The 21,319-nt window shown below is 37.8% G+C and overlaps 2 protein-coding genes across 2 annotated transcripts; one reads left to right on the top strand and one right to left on the bottom strand.

The window, feature by feature from the left end:
* Window positions 1-1,492: 1,492 nt before the first annotated feature.
* Window positions 1,493-13,050, top strand: LOC100261074 (U11/U12 small nuclear ribonucleoprotein 35 kDa protein). The gene is made up of 8 exons (XM_002263008.5): window positions 1,493-1,718; window positions 1,938-2,035; window positions 3,175-3,226; window positions 3,998-4,068; window positions 11,376-11,466; window positions 11,539-11,614; window positions 11,919-11,997; window positions 12,389-13,050. The coding sequence occupies exons 1-8, from the start codon at window positions 1,580-1,582 to the stop codon at window positions 12,803-12,805; spliced, it is 1,023 nt and encodes a 340-aa protein (XP_002263044.1). The 5' UTR covers window positions 1,493-1,579; the 3' UTR covers window positions 12,806-13,050.
* Window positions 13,051-13,067: 17 nt separating this feature from the next.
* LOC100266276 (uncharacterized) lies at window positions 13,068-21,148 on the bottom strand. Its single transcript, XM_002264225.5, has 3 exons — window positions 20,524-21,148; window positions 18,258-18,697; window positions 13,068-13,879 (listed from the first exon to the last, which is right to left on the bottom strand). Exons 1-2 carry the CDS (start codon window positions 21,075-21,077, stop codon window positions 18,412-18,414), a joined length of 840 nt encoding a protein of 279 aa, XP_002264261.1. The 5' UTR covers window positions 21,078-21,148; the 3' UTR covers window positions 13,068-13,879; window positions 18,258-18,411.
* Window positions 21,149-21,319: the final 171 nt, after the last annotated feature.

The following is a 21,319-nucleotide window of genomic DNA, read 5'->3' as shown; positions in this document are numbered from 1 at the left end:
AAAGGATAAACTGAGTTTTCAAATATGCATGAAACGGTATAAAAAACCTAAGTGTACCCATGCATTCATCTTACATTCGTTTTCTATGATCAAAATTCTTCCAAAAGTCTTGATCTTGTATCCATTTGGTCATTTGATGAAATTCTGAATTTATACCTGAGATTCTTTACCATTCAAATCAATTAGTCACTTAACCATGATTTGTTATGATCAAAACCCGATTAGGAGAATCCTTGGGCTAATAGTAAATATTATTTGTTCTTGACCTAATGAACTTTTATATTTTTAAAATGCATTTTACCTATTTGAGATAAGCTCGATACATTTATCTTGAATTAGATATAAGGGGAAGTTTCTAACATTATATATAACTAGACGGAGGAAGTTTCTAACTATATATTTGTCTCATCTCGCAAACTTGTAACACATAGAAGGTGATTGTAATATTTGACATCATTAGATGAAGGAGTTTTTGACATTATATATATAATAATTATTTTTTAATTTGACAAATGAATTTTAAAATTGCAAAAATCCATTAATCTAGAGTGAATAATGTTTACATAGAAAATTCTATGTTCTTATAAAGAGTTCTTACACTACATTCGTAATTGATTTCTTTTAATTTGGTAGATTCATTTTAAAGTTGTAAAGGTTCATTAGGCTCATAATAGATATTATCTACACAATAGTGAACAAGTCATTAAAAATGATTTCAAATCTCGAAAGAAAAATGTGTTTTAAATGAGAGATAACTCATTGAGTACAATGGATAATATTGATATGGGGTGAGATTTAGCATTGAGGTTAGATTTCTATTTTAATTATTGATTTAATATTAGGAATTTACAAGTGTTTCGGGATTTATAAGTTATTTTTATTTATAATTTTTTATTAGATGATATATTTAAATTGAAATATGTTTTTCTTTTATAACATTTGTTGGCCATACAATTTATAGGGTGTTTTACATACTTATGAAAATGGAAAGAATTAAAACATCACATTATCAATAGTTTATTTTTTTTTGAGATATTTTATTTATTTTTATATACACCTATTCTAATTAAGAATATTAGAAGATCTTGTGTAAAGAAAAAAAAAAGAAAAAATATTTAAAAATACCCACAAAATAGTCCTATCAATTTTTGTAAAAATAGTATAAATATTATCCATTCTAAATTCCTTTCACGACTTTAGAAAGCATCTACAAGTTTATACCGTGTGAAAAATCTTATTCTCTATCCGATATAAGATATTATAATTTTTCTAATGCATTTATTTTCTCTTTTTCTTTGTTTTTAAACATTTTTTTTTTCCTATTTTCATTTCATTTTTTAAAAATAAAGGAAAGACGTGCTTAATATTTCCCTAGGAAATAATGAAAAATATCTTTTTATTTATCATAAATTTCTAATATTTAAAAAAAAATCATTTTCCATTTAGGAAATTGCATTAAAGGTCTTTTTGGTAATTTCATCCGAGTTCGCTCGCTCGATCAGTGTACTGTGTTTTTAGAAGAAGAGGGCAGAGAGGAAAGAAGGGAGAGACCGAGAGAGAGAGAGAGGAGCGGTCGAGTATGAGCGGGAGCAGAGCGAACGCGGTGTTCTACGCCGAGTCCTACCATCCGATCCAGGCCGGAAGCATCGACGGCACAGATACTCTCCCCCACGACAATGCCGTCTACAGAGCTCTCCTCTGCTCCTCTGCCGGCCTCTGTAACATTTATCTCTCCCCTGTTTGGTTACCTAGAAAACGAAAGAAAAATCTAAAATAAAAAATGAACTTCGTAATCCTGAAATATTAGATTCAGAATTTTGCTCTGTTTTCATTGGCTTTATTTTTTCATCTTCGAAACGGAACCTTGGTTTCGGCGGAGGAGGTTGTGTTGATTCTTTGATTGTGAAGTGTTTTTCTGTGAAAATTGATTTTTTCAGATGACCCATTTGGTGATCCGAAGGTAATTGGAGACCCTTACTGCACTGTGTTCGTTGGTCACCTCAACCACCTCACTACTGAAGACACTCTTCATAAGGTATAGTTGGTTTTTCCCTCTGTTTGGTTTCTGAGACAAAGAATACAAGAGAAAGTAAAGTAAAAAGCTTGAGTCTTAATGGCGTTTTTTATGGTAGAGGAAATGAGAACTATTCTGTTTTTTTCTGAAAACAAAAGAATTGAACGAAAATGATATCTGGTCTATAACATGTTCAAAATCTGTTTTTGAGAATGTTATAATTTGTTATTTCTAGAAATTTTTTTTTTCGTGTTTTTCAAAACATTGAGAATTCCAAAAATCAATATGTTGATTCCTTCTTTTCTCTCTCTCTCTCTCTCTTGATGGAAGCATTTCTAAAAAAGAAAAATCATTCATTTTTGACACAAAAGAAGCCCAAATATTCTATGTTGCTTTGGTTTCCCAAAGATTAAAACTCTCTTCAACTAAGCATATTAAAATCAGGAAGGCATTGTTTACTTTTCTTTCTGTTTGGTTGTTGAAAAAACTGGAGGGAAAAAAAAAGGGAGACAAGAAAAAGAAAGCAAAATTTTGACATATTCTATAAGTTCGTGGTTTGATTTCCAAAAATTGAAAACTTAATACCAAGTCCTGCTTGAAGCTTGAATTAGGCTCAACAAGATGTTAATTTTCCATCTGTTAGTTGCTGAGAAAACTGAAAAAAAAAAAGGAAAAAAAAAAAGAAAGGTTAAGAAGAAAATCTAGGTTTTTGTATATTATGTTGTTTCATCACCAAATTTGAACCCAATTATTTTATTAGGATCATGGCCTGTCTTGTGGTTCCCCTTTATTTCGTTTTTGAAAATTAGCGAAAAATAAAAGAAAAGAAAGTAAAGATTTTGGGATTTTGATTGTTTTACTTTGTCAGGCTTTCCTTGCTTTTTTAGCAATATTTCTCCTTCTCAAATAAGAAAATATTTTATTTCTTATGGGTGAAATAGTGATTCATCTTTAGTAGCCCCAATAGTTGTATTGGACTCAGGCCAGGGAAGGTTTTGGCTACTTGGGTCCTAAAAAATAAACTTAAGTTTTAAACATATTTGTTTATTTATTTTCCCCATTTGTTTTGCAATCAAAGATCGTATTTGTTGTTATTTGTTTTATTTATGTAGGAATGACATGTTATATTTTTCTCTGATGTCTGTTTTTCCATGTTTCAGGCTATGAGCAAATTTGGTAGAGTTAAAAGCTTGCGATTGGTCAGGCACATTGGTAATTGGCTCCATTTTGTCTTGTGATTATATTTTTTATTGATAGGCAAATGAAAACATATATTAACCTTGCCTGACAAAAAGCCCACTACAGTACACAGGTCATATACAAAGGAGGCCAAGAGCCAAAGTGAAAAAAGAAGGGACACAATTTTGTCTTGTGATTGAACATTGTTCAATGTTTTTGGAGCTTAAAATTTCTCCTGCCTCTCTGTTTGTTGCCATATTGAGCATTGAAAATATAAATTTAATTGTGCTCATTCAGTGCATTTGCTGATACACAGTTGGTTAGCTTGAAAAGAATTCACTGAAAGAAGTCATAGATTTTTGAGCCAGGGACACTTGATCGAACATTGAATGCAGGACACACTCATTTGTTGGGGCTTTAAACCTGGAAATTACATGTGTTGGTAGATTACTTGGTCAATGCAAATTATTTAAAGATGGGATAAGACTTAATATGTTTCTCCTAATATTGTGCCTGTTACTTATGATATCAGTAACAGCCTCCAAAAAAGATGTTACGTTTATTAAATCCTTGATGGGGATATATTTTATCTGTTGGTCTCCTATACATGATGGTCAAGACCCTGCTGTACTTCTTATGGGTCCTTATCTAGTTTCAAGCAATCTAGTTGCCATAGTTAACATTTTTTTTTCTTTTTTTTTTGGAATTGTGAATGAACTTCATAATTGTATTTCTCTTTCATGAGTTATACTAATACGAGTCTCTACATTTCGAACTTGACTGATAGCTTCTCCTTTTTTGTAGTAACTGGGGCATCACAGGGCTACGCTTTTGTTGAATACGAAACAGAAAGAGAGATGCGGCGGGCATACGAGGTGCAATGTTTGTGTTAAGCACTTAAAATTGATGTCTCATTTTTCTTTCTTATTAGGGTTAGTTATGTCATATGTTCTGTTTTGATTATTATGGGGAGTTCCCTAGTTGATCAAGGTTTTTGATGCTCTCATTAGCTCATATGTACAGATCTAGAATTGACCTTCCCTTCCCCTTTAAAAGTCTGATCCAGGAGGCTTTAGACTATTGAAATCAAAAGCTCTAGTCTACCTATTTATTACTTACTGTTCCAAATGTTTCATGTGCATTTCAATGTTGGAGAAAAAGATAGGAAAAAAATGTGTATTTGAAAAAGGAATTGCTTGTTTTAGAAGCTTGAGAGAAATAAAAATAGTGCTTAAGCATTTTCTTGATTCAATGTGAAGCCATATTTATATGGCCAGTCATGAAGGATTGTGATGTTTTGTGGATTTTTCCTCTGTAGATCATTGATATTATTAGCTGAACAAGGAGACCAAGAGAAAGAACAACCCGAGTTCCAAGCTACATCTAAAATTTGATAGAGCCACCCATCATACCTCCAATGCCCTCTCTCTGACTTAAGACACCTAAGATATCAAAATAACAGAATCCTCTTCCACCCATTAGTTAGGAAGGCATGGAGCCCTGGCCTGTAGCAAGCCCTCTAAAAGGGTGAAATTTTTTGCCTCGATGGGTTCTCTGTGCACTAGAATTAACATCCTTTCGAGCTACATCATCAATTGAGTAGTAGCTGGGCCCAGGAGTGAGACTTAATCAGATTGTTTCGGTATGGAGATCTCCTATGGATGGATGGGCTAAAATTAACTCTCTTTTAGTAGGCAAATAATGAATGCATGTAGATATGGACCTAACAAGAAAGGAGGTGCAGCCCTTGTACATCTTAAGTATTTCAAAATAAACAAATGAATAAATAAAGAGCGCCTAAAGGCCAAAAGAGAAAAACTGAAGGAGAGCCATATCAAAGCTTAAGCTCTATCTATGCAGTTCATGAAATCTAAGGGAGTAAGGTTGTCAACCCCAAATGTATCTGTAGACCCCCATTTGGGGCTCACTTTCTGCAGCTAATTTTAGACAGGTGTCACAATCTCAAGGAACCATGTGTCACCCCGTAATTGGCCTTCAGTGAATCAGGTAGTGGAGTTGAAGGAGCCATTGAATGGTTGACACCTGTAAAGGGGATTTGAAAAAAAGCTGCAGACGGTTAAGAGGGGAGCGTTTCTGTTATAGCAGGGGGGGCCAGCTGCAGGAGAGAGGAGCGTTTTTTTGGCTAGAGGGTGGGGTGCTTTTTTGAGGGGAAGAGGCTTTTTCAGACAGGTTCAGGGAGTTTTTCCAGGATAGAGGGAGTTAGAGGAGGAGGAACCAGAGAGAAGAGGGGTGGTTTTTGCTGGCTTTTCCATTAGAGAGGAGGCTGCAGAGATCTTTTTGGGGAGCTTTGGGCAGAGAGCTTCCTGGAGGGGGTTTTTCATCTTTCTGAGACTGAGTTTTTGAGGAGGAGAGAGGCTTTTAGCTGCGGTTTTCTGGCAGAGGGAAGGAGCCCTAGTCTGGAGCAGAGAACCAGAGAGAGGGATCTCTTGAGCTGGAGAGAAGTTTGAGGTACCAGAGAGAAAGGAGGGTAAGCTTGAGAGGGGAATCAGAGGGGAAAAGGGTGAGAGTTTGAGGGTGATTTTCTAGCTTAGAAGAGAGGCTACCGGAGGAGAGAACAGGGAGCAGCAAACTGTGAGAGGTAGTGGTGCTATTGGCTGCCGTTTAGAGGACTCTCTCAGGTATGAATGTAACATTGTTTATGGTTTGATTTGGATTCCTATTACTCCTCTATGTTTCTTGTTGATATCTGAATGCTGGTTAGCTTGTTTGGGTGGATAAATGAAGGCCACTTATTGCCTGTTGAGATAAAACTCTGCGTTCATGCCCAACATTATTAATCTTGATGTGCCATGTCTCTCTTGTTAAATACCCAAGAATCATTCTAACGTTCATATTTGATGCTAATCTACTCACCTGAAAGGAAGATTCACTGATGACCCCATGAAGTGAATTTTCTAAAGCTTTTTGTATTTATTCGTTTTCCCCTATGCTCTGTTTCTCCACCTTCCTTTGCCTTCTAGTATTTGTCCATAGCATGCGTCAAATCCCCCATCTCTACTTGTAGAGGTAAGGCACTACAAGACATAAGTTCTCAGTTTCTGAGCATGAAAGGCTGCAGTGGATTATCCCGTTGGGTCTGGCTATTTTGACTGAAATATTCTTTTGAGAAGTCAAATGAAGAAGATGTCTCTTTATCACTCCTTCTCTGGTTGTCTTGATGGTGCTTGATCATGTTGATTTGGCCTCTGTGTCTCCCTGCACCGAGACGAGTCAGATTTCAAGAGGAGTGGAGCATGCAGTAGGGATGAAAATGACAACGGCTTGTCGTTCCCACTAGGCTACAATAGTTTAGTGGAGAGGTATCCACGCATTGGAAAGGGTCACTTGGTAAGGCTCCTGAAGCAGAGGCTTTTCTAACAGAACCATAGAAAGACGAATTTGGCGTGTCCAAACAGGGTGCAACTGAGGTTATATTTAGTGAGGTGGAAAATGAGAATCCAAAGGAAGCAGATTGGTTTCCAGCACCAGAAAGGCAAGAACGAATTGCCCAATTGCAAGCAAAACTGTTCCATGCAGCTGCATCACCCAGTTTAGCTGTTCAGATGGATGGTTCATATGTACCGAGAAATAATCTGGAGGAAGCAATCCTACTTTTGATGATTCTTATGGAAAATTTTACCTTGTGGAGCAGATTCTGGGCGAGGTAGATGCTCTAGAATGGGTATATCATGAGAGGGAGGTATACCCAATTTGGCTCTGCCCACATCGATTGTACAAGCTTCCTGTCGAAACAATGATATATCCTGAACCAGGCTTTGAGCTGCCTCGCAAACAGGGTGACACGCATTATGCCCAGATGTACACAGATGTGGAGATGTACTATGCGCCAGGGCCTGTCTTGAGGGGATAGTCTCTTGGCTAGTTTCATGCTGGGATAAGGAATCACAATAGGTGCAGGATTGGCTTATTACCCAATAGATACAGCGCGTAGAAGGATGATGATGATCTCAGGCGAAGCTGTCAAATATAAGAGCTCTTTCGATGCATTCTCACAGATCCTGAAGAATGAAGGTGCTAGATCACTCTTTAAAGGTGCTGGATGCGTTCTGGTACATGCCAGATGAGCAGAGAAATCCACTATGAAGGATGCTACTGCTAAGACACTTGCCCGTTCTAAATGATCAGAGTGAGGTTGAATTCTCCTTGATACCTACCTCTGCACATGCATGGTTGTCCAAAGCTCCTTCTAAAGCCCTTGTTGACTTCCCAGATCCATCTACCCATGTGCATGGAACCATGCAAACCCGGCCATTATCCATACTCATTTCTTTTACCTATCACCTTTCTCATTTTCCAATTTCACATATCCATCACATCACCACTAACCCCACTTCTCATCACCCTTCCTATCCCTTACACTCAGCATATCTCCACTCATTTTTCTCACCAATTCTGTCATCCATAGCCCACTCACTATACCCTCATGCACCATTTATCACACCTCATACACACTGAACTTATTCCCCTTCCACTGCATTCCTTCATACCAACCTTTCTCTTTCTACATCTTCTATACCCCCCATACCCCATGCATGTACCCATCAGACCTTTATGCACTACATGGTGATGTATCTCAGCATCAAAGGAAGAGGATGTTAAGTAGTTCCCATCAAAGAAAAGTCACAGTGCATGTTGCTGCCAACGTTACGGCACGTGGGCTTGGCATTTCTAAAGTTGATTACTTTATCCACTGTGAGCGGCCCAATGACAATGGAGAGTGGGAACTTTTGTTTCTGCATTCCTCGATGTGTAGGCATGCGAAGATGAGTTTTCTACCCAAAGGGCAAGCATTGCGTGGTGCTTATATAGACTTTTCTGGGCATTTTCTGCAAGTTCAAAGGCACTGTTATAAAGAATGAACGCTGTCGGGGTAAGTTCTGATGAGCAGAAAGGAATTTTTCGAGTTGTTGCTGCCATTCTTCATCTTGGAAATATTGACTTCAAGAGGGAAAGAGAAAATTAAGCAGATCTATTACATTTCCTCCAGCTGTCCGAAGAATGGATACATCTTTGTTTCAGGAAGCTGCCACATTCATAAAGCTAAATATAGGTTAAAGTGGAGGGACTGAATTTTGATTACAGCCGGAGCTAGGGCTACGGGGTCGGTGACAGATGACCTCTTCATGAAGTCCATGGAATCAGCGTCGAAGGATGATACTGAGTTGAGCACAAAATATGAACAACAAGGAGGGTTATGGCGTTCTCTGGACTGCTCTTTCTGGTATTATGCCTGAACCACCTACTAAATCAGTAGTTTTGAGTCACATGGAGCTGCTCCTTAAAGACGAGATATATGCCCGATTGACTAGAAAGTGGTCTCTTTTACCTGAAGAAAATGGAGACACGTGGGCAGACTTGCTGTCATACAGCAAGGAAGTTTGAAACAGCTCTCATTGCTGTAGTAAGAAAGCCACCCTCATTGCCGACAACGTTCTGCCCTTGCGCTCTACTCCCGAAGGTGCCGAGGTCTGTAACGTTGAAGATCACGTTAGTGATCGAGGTGTCTTCGCCAGAGCATCCGGCGAGTGAGCTATTGTCGCCAGCCACGACCCTGATAATGGCACCAGCAGAATCAAGCTCCCATACCACCTTTTTCTTTAATAGCCACGTCGGCCAGAAGGGGAAATGGTCCAGCTGTAGCAATCCCACTGGTTGTTTTGGGAATTCAAAATGAGACAAAGGTGTTGAATCCTTAGGCGGTGCTAACAAGCTTGAGTAATTCACATTGGCAGATTTCTGATGAGTATCGAATGTACCCAGTTGCGAAAATATGCTGTGGTTCTGGGTTTTGCCGACATATTATGGATATTATGAGGGAGAAGACTGACCTAAAATAGAGGCAGCAGAAGAAGTACTCTTCTAGACTGGGCCCTACCCTCCTCGAGGCTCTTGACATGATTCACGAGTCCAAAAGGCTCTTGGACAAGCCTCTCCTTCTCCCACTACAGGCCGTTTGCAAGATTGGTGGCATTGGCGCTATTCCTGTTGGTCACGTTGAAACTGGTACTATTAAACCTGGTATGGTCGTCAAGTTTGGGCCAAGTGGACTCACTACTAAAGTCAAGTCAGCTGAAGTGCACCATGAGTCTTTGGTAGGAGGTCTGTCCGGTGACAAATGTTGGTTTCAGTGTGAAGAATGTTGCTGTCGAGGATCTAAGACGTGGCTTTGTAGCGTCTAACTCCAAGGGTGACCCTGCAAAGGAAGTAGCCCAGGTCATTATCAGGAATCACCCTGACCAAATTGGAAAAGATTACGCCCCTAATCCTTGGCTGCCATACCTCCCACATTGCGGTAAAGTTTGTTGAAGACTGTCACTGGCAATGAACTCCATTCTTCTCTGCTGTTTCAGTACAAGCTAATGCTCCTATCACTGTTCACCTCGATCACGGAAGCTTGAAGAAGTAGCTGGTGGATGTTCTTGTGTTGGGATTTGATGTAGTTACAGTGGATGGTTCGCATTTTTTTTACTTCAAGGACAACCTCTCATGTTCTATCCTATCAGTGGCTCCCCAAACCCACTGGTATGATATTAGCTTGCATGGCCACCTTTGGCATGCAACTAAGGGGCCACGTGCCATCCTCTATTTTCTCTTCCCAATTTTTGAAAATGATTTCTCAAATCCCCTTTTGTAAATATTTTTCCCAAATTCTGATTTTCAAATAATCCAAATTTTCCCATTTTCCATCTTTAGAATTTTTGGATACTGAAATCTCATTTTCAATAAAATTTGGTTGCCATTTTCTTTCCGGCAAGCCACTTTTGCATTTTCTTTGTTTTTAAAATATTTTTAAAATAAGTAAGAATTAAATTCCGTAACTCCAAGTGATGGAGTTTATGGAATTGATTCATGCAAAATGAACGGGCTTTGGTGGGGGCCCCACATCAGAATTTTGAAAATGAATTTGAGTGAATTGAAGTGTGACATTTGATGGCTTATTACTTGGTTTAGTGACACGTGTGCTATATTTTAATATTTATTGCGCACTAACTCTATTTCATTGATAGCGCATTGATGACTGGAGGTCCAGGTACGCACTCATTCTCGTTCTGCCCATTCTATTTGCATATTCTGATCACCTTATTGTGCATGATTGATGTGAGTATTTATTGATTTCCTCATTGGTTGCCATGTCAGCTTCATCTCATTAGTAGAGACCCGACTTTAGGGACTTAGAGGGGTGCTACGGTTTTTACCGTACCTTCCCGGTAAGTAACCTGACCCCCGAACCCGATCCAGTTTTCATAGACCGCCTTTTCCAAAATAAGGAGTCACACTTAGGGTTTTCTTTCTTATTTTGTTTACCCTTTAAAAAATAAAGCAAAAATAAGTGGCGACTCCAAGTCATTTTCAAATAATCAATAAAAATCAATTTTTCAAATAAAAATCGAGTTCGCCATCGAGTGGGAAACGCATTGAGCCGAAATGCGGGGTCCACAGTATCCTACACTCTTCAAAAAATGATTTGCTTGGTCTTTTGGTTGTCTGGGTCAATTGGGAATTCCTGGTGTTGGTGGGAATAGTAGAGAGAGGATTTGTTCACATTCTACAAAGCTTCAAGTGAGGGTTATGCTATTGAGGTGGAGATTTGGCCACTTATATATCTGCATCGCAGGAAGCTAGAGATGGAGGAAGCTGAGTTTTGGTGATTGAGGTGGAGATTTGGCCTCTTACATACCAGCACTTGGGAAGTGAAAGAGGATGCCAAGTTTGGTGGAGGGAGGTTGTGGGCAGTGGTATTAGTGGATTCTGATTCTCCTGCATATGTTTCTTAGGTGAGGCATGGGTTGCTTGATCTTGGCAATATTGACATTCCATGAGGGAGATTAGGGATCTTGTTGTTAAGCTTTTTGTGGAAATGTGGTGACTTAGCATTGAGGCCCCAAAAAAGGAGGCAGACTTGTGAGCCAATAGAGGGTCCACAATATGGGAAGTTTTTGGGGAGTTTATATGTTCTTTTGAACTGATGTTTCTTCTTGGCCTGTTTAGGGTGGTTCTGTTCTTTGTTGGGTGTTTTGTTTCATGTAGTCTTATTTTCTTTTGTACTCTTCCCATTCTTCTAGTCTTTGCTATTATTTATTAGTTGGTAAAATGCTTTGATTCTTATAAAGAATAATAAAAATGACAACTAACAATGCTTCCTTTATTTACATCATTGCAGGATGCTCACCATTCCATGATTGATGATTGTGAAATTATTGTTGATTATAACAGGCAGCAGTTGATGCCAGGGTGGATTCCAAGAAGGTTAGGTCAGTTAAATTCTCTCCTTTCTAGAAATTTTGCATCTATGCAGTTCAGTTCAACATCTTTTTCTTCAACAGGAGGTGGCATTGGTGGTAAAAAGGAGTCAGGACAGCTTCGTTTTGGAGGACGAGAGAGACCATTTCGAGCTCCCCTGTATGGACCTTTCTCTTTTCTATATATTCATTCTTTATATTGCATTAGACCATAGAGCAAATCGTTGTACCTCCTGTAGTCTCCTAAATATAAGTTTTGTACTCAATGCGAGTCATAAACAAGTTATAGTAGCTAAAAATGTCGGAACCATACACAATTCTTTCTTTGTTTCTTTTTAATTTTTATTTAAGAAGTCAAGCTATGAGAATGATGTAAAATAGAAAAAATTCTAACATCCTATACTGAAATTGCTAATTTTTGTGCTTCCAATTGCAACTTTATATATATTCTCTTTTGCAACCAGGCGACCGATCCCATTGGATGATCTGAAGAGGCTCGGCATTCCACCTCCACCAGAAGGAAGGTACATGTCACGCTTTCAGGTAAATTATTTTCATGTCATTAGTCATTTGCATTAGACATATACGGCTCCTTTAGGGAAGGTGCATATTAAACCTGATGGTAGTAGAATGTGGGGCCTCTTTTCTTGCCTAATTTATTTACCGGCTTTGCTTACAAACATACATCCTAAATTTAATTTTTAGCTCAAACTATCTGGGCCATCTAATAATCCTTGAATGTTGAATTTATTCCTATTTATAAAGGCACTTTGAGTTACCAATTCAGATCTTAAACTCAAATTATCTGCACCGGGGAGTAATTCTTGGGTTCTGAATATGTTGCTATCTAGAATGGCACTTTTACTTCCAAAACTAACCTCAGTGTACCCTTTCTCAAAAGTTTAATGCTTTCAGTTCTTACTTATGGTTGCAGGTGCCACCACCTCCCAGAAGAAAAAGGAGCAATATGGACAGGGAAGAACCTTCGCACAGGGGAAGCTCTATTGACAGGGAAGATCGATATCACAAAGGTGGCTCTATAGAGGGGGAAGAACATTCTCATGAGGGGAGCTCTGTGGATAGGGAAGAACACTCCCACAGAAGGAGCTCTATAGACAAAAGAAGTTCCATTGACAGGGAAGAAAGGTTTCACAAAAGAAGCTCTAGCGACAGGGAAGTGCGCTCTCACAAAAGAAGCTCCACTGACTTGGTAGAACGCTCAGACAAAAGAAGCTTCATCCACGGGGAAGAACGCTTTCACAGTAGGAGCTCCATGGATTGGGAAGAGCACTCTCACAAAAGCTCTATGGACAGGGAAAGACACAGTCACAAGCGCCATAGACAGTACTGATTCCCATGATCACTCATCACCGATTTCTAGTAGCATTAGCCCTCATCTATGATTCTATAATACAACATAATTGGGCAACTTGAGTTAGATACATGTGCCTTCCAAATCAATCTTAATCCTGGTTCCCTGAGCTATGCTACTTAATTCAAAGTGTGATGATCCCCACTCCTCAAAACCAGCTTTCATGTTCTTTAATTTCTAATTTTATATAATGATAAAGCTGAGATGGTGGAATGATTCGGATATAGTTGTTGCAACTGACTTTCATGGGAATGTGCTGTTAATTGACAGAAATACTTCCTGAGGATAGCCTCAAAAGTTTGACAAAGTCTGATTCAATTACAGTATCACCATCAACATTTGAATTAGAAAACCTTACATTTGATCCTAGCACAGAATGTTATCAATTTAAAATGGTTATACAGAACCCACTTCTTCCCCAGACGATGTAGTCATTAATTGCATGAGACTTTACAATAAACCGGGTGGGCTAGTGGTGCCTCTCCTGCAGAAGGAAGAACTTGTTGCACCACTTTATTCTTGGATCCTTAATGCCCTGGTGACATACGCCGGCTACTGGGCAAACTGGGGAGGGTGCCTGCAAGGAGCTAAACACTCATATACAAAACCCTTTGAATTGTCTTTCCTGATGCAGTCATTGATTCTGAAAAACCTCTCCAATGTAGTTAGCACAGCTCAGTGATCCGTCTCTCTGTACACATACTTCCATGTACAACCTCCCACACGATTGAATAGATAAAAAGAACAGAATGCAATAGACTTCACAAAGTCTCCTTACAACTACTTTAAATCCAGCCTTGGGTTCAAACTATTACCTTGTTCTCATCTACTCTTGGAGCATGCAAAGGACGAGGAAGCAGGCAAGTCAAAAAAGCTTGAAACATCTCCTTACTTACCAAGTGTGGTAAAATATCCAGAATTTACCAGCAATGCAAACTGGTGTATTTGATGAAGTTGAAGATGTTTACAACTCTGGTACTAGTGCAAACTTGTCAATGCCTCCTTGAAGACATCTCAGCTTTACCTTGGATTTTGTTGCCACCATGGCACCATCTGAAAACAGTGTACCCAGTGAGGAAAAACAAGACTATTGGTTAAATAATTAGCTCTGCACACCTGGGAAGGGGAAATGTAAAAAACTTGGCGAAGTTATGTAAAAGATTGTAGCAGCATAACAATAATTACAATTAAGATAATATTAATCAGGAACTAAACAATGTTATTTATCACCATTCAGAGTTCAAATAATATGAGATCAAACTTACACATACACACAAAACCTTCAGGCCATGATGCCCACACTGCAAAAACACCATTACCAGCAAAGCTAGCAGCTATGGTGAAACTTTTGACCTCAAGGAGTGAGTTAAATTAGTAAATATTCTCTGGTGGCAACACCACTAAGAGAGAGCATGGCTAGAAATTAACATAATCATCTGTGCACTGCTAAAAAATGTAACTAAGCATTATGATAATATGTCATGCATAAGACATTGGATTATTCACACATACAAAGAAAATGTCAAGAGCTTAGTTTTGCATCTGCATTATGAGAAATATTAGGTGCTCTCTCTATCATATACACACATACATACATATATATATATATATATATATAGAGAGAGAGAGAGAGAGAGAGAGAGAGAGAGAGAGAGAGAGAAAGAGAGAAAGAGCAAGCACACAGTGACTTGGGAGTCGACTGGGGAAATATCATCAAAATAATTGGAGAAAATGAACAAAAGGATTGTGAGAACAAGAAAAAAAAATGCATATGAAGGTCAGGATGAATATGATATCATAAAAGCAGCACTCGATATCAAGATAATTCAAGAAAGAAGATTTTAGAATCTCAAGAACAATTAAATTGAGAAGATTTTTTCCATGTTTGACTTCATTGATTGGTAGAGCTTTATGTAGTAGGTGGGTGAGTGTTGTTTTTTGTGTGTCCCTCCACTTGGTCATGGCTTTTGGGGCCTTTGTATATACTGTGTATACTTAAAATGTGACTGCTTTCACTTATGTGAAGCATGTAAAGAAAAAACCTGTTACTAAGTGGAAATGATAGTGGTATTATGGTTATCTCAACTAAATCAGATTAAGCTTTCTTTGATGACTATAAGTTTAGTTTGTTATATCGACAGTCAACTTTTTCCTAGAGGATTGTCTTAAATGGCAGAGGTTGGGGTGGGGATAAGGGGGGTGTTCCACATTTCATCCCATGTAACAAAAATAAAAGGGAAAAGGTTACCCATAAAAAAAATGGTCAACCTTGGCTCAAGTGGATCCTGCCTAAGATGTATGCAATATCATTATATTTACAAGATTCAAAACTTAAAAAAAAACCAAACAAAATGAAACAAAACAACATCAACAACAAATAAGACTTCTTCCCTACAATCAATGAAATCCAAGAGAGACAGATGTGAAAATCCCCTAGTCCACTCACATAAAGCTCTAGGAAAAGTCTTTTTTAAAGATCGAACTGAACTCTCTTTGTCATCAAAAGTTCTTCTCTTCCTCTCTATCCAAATGATACAAATCAGGCACAATTAAGCCATTCTCCAAACTTTTTATGCTTCTTGCCTATGAAACTTGTATACTAAGTAAAACCTCCCTTGTTGACCAAGGAAGGACCCAAACAATACCAAAGAGAGAGAAAAGCTAGGATGGATCAGAATCTATTGGCCAATTCCTTGTAAAGCTAGCACAGGCAGCAAGGGTTAACCAAATACCAACACCTCTTCATAGGCTGATCAGTTGTCTGAATTTACTCCCCCTTGCTAAGAGAGCATTTGATGTCCCATGACAACTGAGCAATTCCAATGTGTTTAATGTGGTTTTTTAGCAAACAAGGTGGTAGCACAATATGGATAATACCACAGAAAACTCCAGTCATATATTAAATTCATATGATGCCTTTATCTGAAACAAATGCTAGCAAAAATTCAAAGAACTCATTCAGGTTCTACATAAAAGAAATGGTCATGAAAAAATTTCATAAGACGTCCAAATGCCTCATAATTTCATGCATCTCAACCAAGATAACCAAGATACATTAAGTTTTTGACCATACATTAATTATAAGGTAACAACTGAAAATTCATTATTGCAATATTATTTAATCTGTTTGTATATTTGTTTATATATTGTTTGGTGAATTTCAGTTTGAATATCCTGGAAGACAATAACTACATTTCTTTATATGTTTATATAATTTAATATTGTTTAAAAGAAAACTCATTTGATTCAGAAAAAGCTAATTTGGTTAACTAGAGACTTTCCTTATATATTTTAAAGAGAGAAAACCAATACATATTTAATGCTAATATATTGGGTGTCATCCTCACATTAATTTGTCTTACCTTAAAGATCTGGTCTTTAATCATCCAATTAAAGTTGGAGAATAGATGCAGCCAAACTCCATTTCTTACATTCCTATTTGCTTATAAAATTTAACATCATTCAGAAGAGAAGCCTTTTAATTCAGAAAGACTAATTAGGTTATTAGAAAATTTCCTTCAATATTTTAAAGATAGACAACTAGCACAAATTGAATGCTTTCATATATACTTTCATCCTCCCCACTGACCCCATTTTTTTTCTTGCATTTAGACAGTAATGGTAGAATTTTTACAGAAGAAAATGCTTGGGTCAGAAGCGCCAAAAGATTATTTTTTTTTTTAATTTTTAAGTACTTTTCGGAATTGGTCTTAGATCCATTGGGGGTTTGATCCTTCTATGTTGCATTTTGTTGATATGTTAGGTTTCAGTGTATAGCCTTGATTTTTTTTTTGATCAGAAACGAAGAAGAATATATTAATAGAAGAAAAGATACAGGAGAAAGAAAAGATACAGGAGAAAGAAAAGTTACAAAAGAAAGAGAAGAAACCAAGGGAAGGATGAGAGGTCCTTCCTACACAAACTAAACAAAGGAGAAAACTCCCAACAATAGAACTCTAAAAACAAGGAGAAGAATATAGCCTTGTTTTTTTCTCCTTGGGCTTTTCTAGTTTGAGTGTCCTGGTGACGCTTCTTTTGTACTTAGGTTACACCCCATGTTTTGATTCGCATCTTTTATTTATATCCTATGCTTGCCTACCAAAAAAAGGTAAATTAATGAGGCTACAGAATGTTATTTCTTAAAAAGCCAATTTGACCAGTATGCAAAAGTTTCCTTTTCCCTAGAGAAGAAACAGAACCTATAGATTATTAATATCTGTAAATTACTAATATCTACCAAATAGGTATTATTCATCAGTGAAAATCATTTCAAAGTTTTTACAGATCAGCATTGTACGTAAACTACTAATTCATGAAGTGTTAATAATTATGAGTATAAATGTTAGTGTTAAAACAGGAAAGAACTTTTGCCTGCAATCTGTTATTTCTTTGTATAATGGGTGAAGCAGACCGTCTTAAAACCCAATGTGATATGGGTCATGTAACCCAATTTTTAGCATGAAATTATGGTAAAACTAATAACATATTTTTTTTTATCAGAAAACTAATAACAAGATTGAAAATATTATTTCTAATCAAGTTACTAATTTCATGCATTTCCACCAAAATACTTATAATATAATTTTGTAATTCAACGGTTCAATTTTAAATTGTTTTATTATATATGTGCAAACGATCATGAAGAGGCTCTATGGTTGATTTAGAAAGTTGTCTTAATTTGCCACCTAGGACAACATTCCTCATGATTAAAAAGGAAAACCTAATACTAAAAGATGTGGAAATGGATCAAAAGCATTGCTTCACGCACTTTTCTTGCAATAACAAATCACAATCACAAGACTAAGCAGACCCAAGAAAGCTTTTGCAGAAGGAAGATAACTTTGTAGGGGGCATTAAACACCAAAACATCTTAAATAGAAGGTTTCACCCTTTAGGACCTCTTTGCTAAGGAAAAAAATTTCCAAGCTGAAATTAGATTCAGATAACGTAATAGGGTTCTGCTTCTCTAATACAAATATGAGATCATGATATACTCCTTCACTACTGTCGCAAAGTAGTAGCCATGAGGATGGTCAAAATAGAAACAAAACAGTGATTCATGCACCTTTCTTAATGTTTGAACAAAGCAATAGAAAGAGCTAGTATGCCATGGGTTTGCCCAAGAAATGGTTGTTCTATTCCAAGATAAGCCCTTTGAAAGCAAAATCGCAGCTTAGAAATTTTTCTGTGCTATCAATATAAGTACGTTATTTTACTTAATAAGCTGAGGTGTTTTTGTTCTTTTAGTTACAATCTGTTTATCTTCATATAATCGAAGAAACAACCAATTTTGGAAATATAGCTAAATGTCTTGGTATTAAACAACACAGTAGAAAATGTAATCTAAATAATAGAACTAAAAATGTGAAATATGCAGAGCAAACTTAAAAGAAACGGATAAATACATCAAGAAATTCAGACTCAGGCATACCTTCAGTAAATTTTATTTCCAGGACATATGTCCCTTTCCTAGCTTCATCTTGGCTTCACTTGATCATGAAACTATCTCACCTCCGGCTTTTCCACTGTTTACTCTTTTCTCATTCATGCACCATACATCTTGTCTGTAATGATAAATTCAGAATTCAGTCTGCTGTTTCAGTCTTAATCTCAATGATTGCTGGCTGATCCTCAACTTCATGCTTATTTTCCCTTTGTGCAGCTCTTCTTTTTTCTTGGATTTGGTGCACATATTCTGCCGCTATAACATGGAACTTGGGAGCAGGCTTACTTGATGAGGCAACATTAAAACCTGACTTTTTCAAGGCTCGGTGGAGATGTTTCTGAGCCTTTTGTAAGTGGACGGTACAGAGATCAGGATCGGAAGACTTCAATATTGGCTTCCCACAGGTTATAGGTCCTGTCTGCGCTCTAAATATAAACAACCATTCAATCAATAAAACCATCAGTTGACAAATCATTCCTACATGTCATAGATAATTACAAAAACATTAAAAGCATTAAAATACAGCAAGCTGTAAACAATATATTGTACAATGTTGGCCTTACTAATTTTTTTTTCTGCCCAGAGGGAATATTGAACTTACTTACTGGTAAAGGAATATGCTGGTTGGAGTCTTCTAAGGGTATTAATTATTCACTAAACCATGTTGCTTGAATTTATAACAACGCTATAATCACTGAATTTCTTGAAATGGGGGAAATCTGAGTTGTGGATGACTTGGTATAGATGTTCTCTATCTAGTCAGATCATGGATAAACAGCTTCAGTGGTAAAAACGGATTCACAAAAATTGGTAGCTTTTTCTATGTTTTCAACCAGTGAGGTCATCAGGTGCTGGTAGTTCTAAGATTGGTGCAATGAGGAAGAGAATCCCAGGAACCAACCAGTTTGCGAGAAGGCATTAGAGCTTGGTAAATGGGCATTATCCATGCATTTTTCTTTATAGGTTATTGTTGGTGTCTATGCGAGCAAATAGAACAATGACCAAGTCATAATTTCCTCCACTTGGAACATGCTCCTAGTGTGTGGTCATTGCCTTTTCCCTTGATTGGAGTGTCTAGGGTTTTGACTTCATCTGAAGAACAAAATAGTAAGTTGGCGTGAAAGTTCCATTGACAAGCAGTAGGAGGAGGTTGGAGGATGACCCTTTTGTGCCTATTATGTTTACAAATAACTTAATAGAAGAATTTTATGGATTCTGAGTAGCCTTTGAAAGAGGTCCTACTCAAAACTCTGCTTTTGTAGTCAAGGAACCTTAGGTGTGTAAAAAATTGTTTATACTAGATTTGATGGATAATTTGGGAGAGAGCCAGTGTCTGAATTGGTTTAATGCTCTTTATACTGTTGTTTTAATTTCCAATGCTTCATGCATACTTCTTGCTTAACTGGATCAACAAACCACACCACCCCACCACCGCACCACCCCCACCCCCACCAATTCCAAACCACGCGCTCCCAAACCTTTTTGCCAGGTGTCCAATAAATATTTAACCTATTTTGCTATCAGAGAAAACAAATCTAAATCCACTCATAATTACTATCTGATTGTATAACCAAAACTGATGTTTGCTGTGAAATTATGCACATGGGGGGCAGAACCACCTTAGGCAGAGAAGGTATATGCTCCCATGTAAAATCAAAACCAAGATATAATCGAGGGCAATGCTAGGAAGTTGGAACTTTTAGGAAATTCGAAACAAAAAGCACTTACACCAATGAGCTAAACTTAGAGTGTGTTTGTTAGTGATTCTAGGAAGTGTTTCTAGCATTTTTAATACTACAAAGATAAAAATTTTCAAGTGTTAGCAAGACTAGAAACACTTTCTAAAATCATTGCAAACAATTGCACTCTTATAGCCCGTTTGGTAGTGATTCTAGGAAGCACTTTTAATATTTTTAATACTTGAAAATTTTTATCATGGTTAGAAAATCGCTTTTTAGAATCACTCCCACATGCGTTCTTAAAACTGTTATTAGATTTTGCCTCAGTAAGAACCTCTCTATTTGCCCCCTCAGTAATTCCGAGTATGCCGCAGCATTGAGCATATCACGCTCTACTAATTTTCGCACTAAGTTTTGATGATCAACACACCAACTCAAAGAACGCAATAATGGAACCAAAATTCAAATCAGTCCATCAAAACCCCACGAGGAAACTAGCTCAAACAAAACCCATAGAAGAACATAACCAAAGGAAACTTGAAATTGCAGATCAATGAGAATCAAAAGCAAACCTCTTGATGACATAATGGCAGGGCTTGTAAAGCTGCTGCTTCGGATCACACAGAATATGTAGATAACAGAACCTCGTCAGCGCCATCGCTTTCGTCTTACACCCAACCGACGCGCACTGCTGACTGCCCCCTCCATCCCCATCAAACCCCAATTCATCATTCTTCCCGTTACTCCCTCCATTGGCCTCAACACCACTCTCTCTCGATTGGTCCGCCATGATCGGACTCACACCGTACTTCCAGTAGTACTCTCTGTGATGGATCTTGACCTCCTCCATTATCGACCAGTAGTAATCGCGGTAGCATTTCCAGAGCTGTTTCATGTGGTGGGAACGGCGTCTGAGGACATCTTGGCGGGAGAGGCATGAGGATTTGGAAAGAAAGAGGTTCTGTGGAGAAGGGGTGAAGGGGTTGGGGTCAGGCTTAGGTTTAGGGTTTTTGGGGTCTGGGTTTGGGGTTTTGCCAGGGTCTTGGGGTTGGGAGAGGAAGGGCTTCTTGGAGAGCTTGGAGGAGGAGGGGATGGTGGAAGGGTGTTGTTTGGAAACAGAAGCCATGGCAGGGAGAGGAAGGAGGACAGATTGATAGGGTGAGAGGTGCTACTGATTGAGTTGCGTGGAGTAGTTAGCCTCAAATTAGTGGCCCACTCCCGGATATTTTAACAAATCATTGTGGTGGTAAATCTAAATTTAATAATATAAATAGGATAAGAATATGATTCCATGTGGATGAGTCATAAAAAATTACAAAAAATGCTACTATAAAGTACCAAAAACAAGATAAAGGCGTAAACCATGTG

This window comes from Vitis vinifera, chromosome 5 (assembly GCF_030704535.1).
Source record: "Vitis vinifera cultivar Pinot Noir 40024 chromosome 5, ASM3070453v1".
Lineage (NCBI taxonomy): Eukaryota > Viridiplantae > Streptophyta > Magnoliopsida > Vitales > Vitaceae > Vitis > Vitis vinifera.
Note: the sequence above shows the minus strand (reverse complement) of the source record. Positions and strands in the feature narration are given on the sequence as shown.

What these genes read in the sequence shown, in the direction of transcription:
- LOC100266276 (XM_002264225.5), bottom strand. Translation starts at nt 21,077, where the DNA reads ATGGCTTCTGTTTCCAAACAACACCCTTCCACCATCCCCTCCTCCTCC. An exon ending in TGCCATTATGTCATCAAGAG is followed by an intron (nt 18,698 to 20,523) that starts GTTTGCTTTTGA and finishes GTTTATATTTAG; the next exon opens with AGCGCAGACAGGACCTATAA.
- LOC100261074 (XM_002263008.5), top strand. Translation starts at nt 1,580, where the DNA reads ATGAGCGGGAGCAGAGCGAACGCGGTGTTCTACGCCGAGTCCTACCAT. An exon ending in CTGAAGACACTCTTCATAAG is followed by an intron (nt 2,036 to 3,174) that starts GTATAGTTGGTT and finishes TCCATGTTTCAG; the next exon opens with GCTATGAGCAAATTTGGTAG. An exon ending in AGATGCGGCGGGCATACGAG is followed by an intron (nt 4,069 to 11,375) that starts GTGCAATGTTTG and finishes ACATCATTGCAG; the next exon opens with GATGCTCACCATTCCATGAT.